The sequence below is a fragment of the Octopus bimaculoides genome, chromosome 13 (assembly GCF_001194135.2).
Source record: "Octopus bimaculoides isolate UCB-OBI-ISO-001 chromosome 13, ASM119413v2, whole genome shotgun sequence".
Taxonomy (NCBI): domain Eukaryota; kingdom Metazoa; phylum Mollusca; class Cephalopoda; order Octopoda; family Octopodidae; genus Octopus; species Octopus bimaculoides.
This window is the reverse complement of record NC_068993.1, coordinates 53,609,009-53,611,682: the sequence shown is the minus strand read 5'-3', so window position 1 is coordinate 53,611,682 and position 2,674 is coordinate 53,609,009. Positions and strand designations below refer to the sequence as shown.

At 37.4% G+C, this 2,674-nt stretch overlaps 1 protein-coding gene across 1 annotated transcript in view; it reads left to right on the top strand.

Moving 5' to 3' along the window:
• Positions 1–1,879, top strand: part of LOC106867557 (uncharacterized) — a 247,151-nt gene extending 245,272 nt beyond the window's left edge. Inside the window, exon 9 of the mRNA XM_014912465.2 lies at positions 1,710–1,879. Coding sequence (XP_014767951.2) covers positions 1,710–1,879 — 170 coding nt within the window. The remainder of the gene's footprint in view (positions 1–1,709) is intronic.
• Positions 1,880–2,674: the final 795 nt, after the last annotated feature.

The following is a 2,674-nucleotide window of genomic DNA, read 5'->3' as shown; positions in this document are numbered from 1 at the left end:
ATATATATATATATATACGACAGGCTTCTTTCAGTTTCCGTCTACCAGATCCACTCACAATGCTTTGGTCGGTCCAAGGTTGTAGTAGAAGACATTTGCCCAAGGTTCCACGCGGTGGGTCTGAACCCAGAACCATGTAGCTGGTAAGCAATCTCCTTACCACATAGCCGTATGTGCGTGCGCGCACATGTTTATCATTTCTTTATTTGATGCTGTGACTCAGTTTCCATTGCGTGTAGTATTTTATGTATTGTGCTCGGGCTGTCCCTAATTTTCTTAAGGTTAACCACGTAACTAGGATTGCATTTTGTATGTTGCTTAGTAGAATGTGTATTTTTGTTTATTTGTCTATTTCTATAAAGGCGTATAGTTATTTTGTTAAATGAATATGTACAGCTATATCTAGCCTGGTGACTGTAGCATTATTGAATTCTGACAAAAAAATAAACCTTGATTTTGTTTGTTGGTGGAACTCGTTCGATTGGGCTCTCTTGAAGTTTGTAAAAGAGTTTTTTTGCTGTCTTCATTGATGTGTAAATCCGTTGTGAGGATAATTGGTGGGTGGTCTGAGCAAAATTTGGAGCATTGTTCGCCAAGCTGCGTGGAACGTAAGGTGATGTTTAGGGAAGAGGTATTGATAGTGAGCTGGTTTAAAGTGATATGAATGTGTGTTGTGTGTGTCGGTATAACTGTTAAAGATCTAAAGGAATTTTAATTTCAATGCTATTGTGTTACGTTTTTGTATCACCTGTAGTCTTTTAAAATAAGTTTGTGTGAAGTGCATTCAAGGCTGGCCCAACGATGGTGTTTGAGAAAGAACTTAGTATTTATAGTTGGGTGGGGTAACCAGGTAGGTCGTTCGGTGAAGTCGGTGGTTTTATATGTGTATGTGGCGGCGTTGCGGTATGAATGTGCATGGCCTAGTGGTTAGGGTGCTGTACTCACGATCACTAGATCTTGGGTTCAATTCCCGGAGCGGATAGCGTGTTATGTTCTTGAGCAAAACACTTCATTTCACGTTGCTCTACGTGTGGGAGAGTGACAGAATCGTTGGCACATGAGCAGAAATGCTTTGCGGCATATCTTCCGGCTCTCTTCATTCTGAGTTCAAATCTCATCTGCCTGGAGAAGGCAACAGGAAATCACTCATGGGTCAAGTCATGGCAGCTGCAGTTCCAGTCGTCTACTTTTCGGCAGCTGCAGTTCCAGTCGTCTACTTTGCAATCAAATTCGTTGGCAAAATTTTATAGTGCATGACCATCATGAGGACATAAGTAATGTGTGTATAAAGTTTGATGAAAATCGGTTGAGAATTGTGGAAATGTATGCGTTAGTCAATATACACACACATACTGTGATTTATATATACTAGAAATCTACATATATATATTAGTTACCTATCATTCATGTACCGAATTAATGATCTTTATGTTATCAGGCCATTTTGCCAAATTTGTCTTCTTTTTTTTTTTAATTCTTAGTATTAAGTTAGAAAGTATATTTTTGTGAGTAAAATTTCGTATTTTTCTTTAAATATATTACGTGCAGGTCTGTGACATTGACAAAAGGGCTTATAACGACCCTTCTCATTTTCGTTGCTGTTGTTGTTGTCATTTTTACCATTTTTGTAATGTGTGTTTTCCTTTTTGTAAATAACTTTCTTTGATTATATTTTTCTTGGTATTTTATAAAATATTTATCCTGTAAAGAGTTTGTAGTCCGTTTTGTGCACATTCGTGGGAACGTTATTTTCTGTGTTCGTACATATCGGGAAAAATTATTCCGTGACGAAGTTATATTGGTACAGCGACATTTAAATAATGACCGTCTTGTCTTCTTCATTGACGCATTACATTCACTTGAAATTATTGACTATTAGTCCTGTGTAGTTCCTCAACCTAAAGTCAAGAGGAATGAGAGTCAACCTATAAACCATTGCCTTCGGAAGACAGAATTCCTTCAGTGGACAGATTTTTGATTTCGGCAGTTGCAGGTGGAAGTCTAGAATAAAGGTTACGTTGGTATATGCATTATTTTCCTTGTAGCGTATGATACAGGAGAGGTACTGACTAGTCAATAGAAACTAACCATAACAATATGTACATTGAAAAGCATATTGTATTTATGTGTTTGGAAATAGTATCTAATGAGAGATAAAAAGCCTTTCGTTATCTTCGCAAGAGTGTGTGTGTGTGTGTGTGTGTGTGTGTGTGTGAAAGAGAGAGAGAGAGAAAGAGAGAGAGAGAGTGAAAAAGAGAGAGAGAGAATGAGAGAGAGAGAGAGAGAGCATGTTCATGCCAACCTTGGAATGATAACAGGTACATTCAAACAGAAATACTTTTGTGATATCAATGTTTGACTGAGTTATCTCCTCTTACTCGAATGTTCCCTTTCCATGCCATATCTTAACGAGAACGATGAAATAAAAACCGGATACATTACTAAGGTAGATATGATTGACTAAAATCCTGAAAGAGATATCCATCATGTCTGTAGTCAATGATTAAAACCATTAAAAGAAGAATAGAAGAAAATAAAGATCTATTCAAACAAGCTGAACTGTGGCAAAGCAACAGTAACGCAGTTTTATTGTGAACTATGCCCTTTCGTAGATACCGAGGTGGAGGGACAATATGTTTATTTTTTATTACCCTAGGAGAGAATGGGGCGATGA